General features: G+C 43.4%; 1 protein-coding gene across 1 annotated transcript; it reads right to left on the bottom strand.

The window, feature by feature from the left end:
* Positions 1–286: 286 nt before the first annotated feature.
* Positions 287–2,000, bottom strand: LOC100981889 (non-secretory ribonuclease). Its single transcript, XM_003804722.4, has one exon. It carries the CDS (start codon positions 1,826–1,828, stop codon positions 1,343–1,345), a length of 486 nt encoding a protein of 161 aa, XP_003804770.1. The 5' UTR covers positions 1,829–2,000; the 3' UTR covers positions 287–1,342.
* Positions 2,001–3,161: the final 1,161 nt, after the last annotated feature.

The raw sequence follows: 3,161 nt of genomic DNA, 5'->3' as shown, positions 1-3,161 counted from the left end.
GCTAAACTTATTTTTATCTTGGTTTCACCATGTTTATAGCATTCTTCACTTTTTCTACTTTCTGTTTTTGTGTTTTCTATTGTAACATTCAATCCTATCAAAATTTATCATTCATAAATCATAATGAAACATGTGCATTTTCAGCTTTTTCACTGCAGCCCCTATATCTCTTGGGATAGAAATCATGTCAATAAAAACCAGACTTCAACCATACAGCATCAAATAGGACCTCAGTATCAAATTGGGCTCAATTGTGAAATACAACTAAAACAAGTGGAGATCTATACTCATTATAGGTTGGTGTGGGGGAGGGGTCAGTGGATGGAAAATTACCTAGAGGAGATATCAAGGCTAGGGAGACCAATGCTAAGTTGATGTAATTGGATTTTTGTTTTTTGAAGGTAGGTCAGGAATCAGTTATCACATGGAGAATGATGGGGGAATTAAGGAATTTGGTCAAATATTGAGGGTGAGAGACTCATGATAAACCAAGTTAGGAGGACTTCTGTTAAACCTGACTTTGGGTCTGGCACTGGTGGCTCATGCCTCTAATCCCAGCACTTTGGGAGGCTGAGGAGGGCGGATTGCCTGAGGTCAGGAGTTGGAGACCAGCCTGGCCAACATCTTGAAACCCCCTCTCTAAAAATTACAGAAATTGGCTGGGTGTGATGGTGCATAACTGTAATCCCAGCTACTCGGGAGGCGGAGGAAGAAGAATAGCTTGAACCTGGGAGGTGGAGTTTGCAGTGAGCTGAGATCTCGCCACACACTCCAGTCTGGGCGACAGAGCGGGACTCTGTCTCAAAAAATAAAATAAATAAAATAAAATAAAATAAAATAAAAAATAAATATAAATGACTCTACAAGGAAGGACTAGGAAGCCCAACAGGATAACCTAGTTGTGAAGAGGGTTTAGAGGAGATGACTAAAGCTTGATCAAAGCAAGAGTCTTCGACAGTTGCTAGATATCGGTTGAGACCTCAGCTTCTCAGCCTAAAGCAGGGAGAGGGATAAGACTGTGCTGTTTCATGACAGAAAGCGTCTCTTATCTTCAAATCTCTCTGTTTCCCGGAAGTCTCAGGTTAGAGGAAGAAAAATCTCTAGAGTAGATTGTCACTAAATGACAGCAGAGCGGCTAATGAAGACACACAGACACTTTCAGATGAATTTGCAAAGCAGTTTATTGCAGGGTTCACAAGGCACTTCAGCTCAGGAAAGCTGAAGGGGTATGGAGACTGATGAGGACAGATGCTGATACCCAAAGTATATGGAGAGATGGGATCTTGGCTATGATTGAGGAGCTTGGCAGATGAGTGATGATGAGGAGTGCTGATACAGGAGCTTAGATGATTCTATCCAGGTGAACTGGAACCACCGGATACTGTGGAGGGTCCCGTCGTTGATCTCTGTTGTCACATGCAACTATATAGAACATGTTTGCTGGTGTCTGCGCATACCTGCAGTTTGAAATATTCTGTGGACTTGGAGTTGTGAGGTTACAGTGGATTAAAGGCACCTGGCTTCCACTTTGATGACAATTTTTGCGAGTTTTGTTACTAGGACAGGTCATATTTGGGTTACCACAAACATTAACTACGTTAGCAAAAGTTGTAAGAAGGAAAGTATTTTGGTTTTTGCATCGCCGTTGATAATTGTTAATGACCTGCATTGCATTGGTGCATTGCTGGGATGTCATATTGATGTGCTGGGTTTCAAACCATTGAGCCCAGGTAAACTGTGGAGGTTTGACATGGAGTGAGCCCTCCACACCCAGAAGCCCCAACAGAAGAAGCAGACAAATTTGGGAAGTGAACAGTTTTGGAACCATGTTTCCTGTAAGAAAAGAAGAGAAGTAACTACTCCCTGATCGGGTCTTGGTTATGACACAAACTGTAGTGTCTTACCCCACAGGCCCCTCTGCGGCCACTCTGGGGTCCCATTTCCTTTACTTCCTGTCCCCAAAGTGTGCAACATCTCCTAAGCACTAACGTCAGCTCTCTTCTCCCTCAGTTGCTGCCCCATTGCTGCCCCTTCTGTCCCAGCTCTGGGGATCGTTGACTTACCCAGTCTCCGCGCTGTAGCTCCTGTGAGAACTGATCCAGCTGGTTGTTCTGGGGTTCAGGGGCAGCTGGTCTCCCCTACTTGGAACTGTTTAAATAAAGCATCCCTTGGTGGGTTGGGCCAGCAGAGCCCGGAGGGAGGGTGTGGCTCTTGGCCATGCAGAAACCCACAGATTGGTACATAGTCCACTTGTGCAATCATCCTTTTTATTTGATGACTTGGCTGAGCAACGGATACCCAAGGACAGCCCTGCTGCTCTTTCTGCTATAAGGACTCTAATTCCAAGTCATCCTGTGTAAGACAGAGTTTTGCTGGTTAGATCCAAACTCTGGATGAAAACTATATGCTGCCGGCAGAATGACCACAGATTTTATAACTGTCCTCTGGCAGGCCACTAAATGACCAAAGTACATGAAGGCAGGCATAGTAGTTAGAACAAATAGAGCCACTGAGGGCTGTTTGCCCAGGAGAAACCCAGCTTCCCTTTCATTTTTAGTAATATCCTTGGTTCTCTCTCACACAAATGCTCTCCATCTCATCCACCACTCTTGCTGGAAACTTGAGCTATTAATTTCTTGGGGCACAAGATTCTGTAGACAATTAAAACAATCTGCTCCACATACTTGAGGGATTTTTTTCCTTTACTCCTCTTGCATTGGATCCACTTTCTCTTAAGTCTTGCCCTGATTATTGCTTCCACTTTGTGTAAAGTTACACAACCTAAAAACACACTGAGGTCAGTTGTAAAATCGGCAGAGAATGAATGAACATTTGGTGTCATGAAAGATTCCAACCTAGCACTCGGTATTCCTGTGATCTTTTCAGCCTATGGTATTTTCTACAAAACAGTGTGTTGTGGGGTTGTCATTCATCTTCCTGGTAGGTTTCATTTTGTGATATTAACAAGAAAATGGTTCTGTATTTACAAATGAACGTTTAAGGACACAGCACTGTATTCCTGAAAGTATAGAGGTCAAGTGTACAGTTTGATACACAAAGCATACATTTATTCTTGGCCCTCAGAGACATACAGGAAAGTAATTGTAGACACATAATTGTATTACACTTGTGTGAACATGGTTTCATGGGGACGCCGAGGG

Source organism: Pan paniscus, chromosome 15 (assembly GCF_029289425.2).
Source record: "Pan paniscus chromosome 15, NHGRI_mPanPan1-v2.0_pri, whole genome shotgun sequence".
NCBI classification, from domain to species: Eukaryota; Metazoa; Chordata; class Mammalia; order Primates; family Hominidae; genus Pan; species Pan paniscus.
Note: the sequence above shows the minus strand (reverse complement) of the source record. Positions and strands in the feature narration are given on the sequence as shown.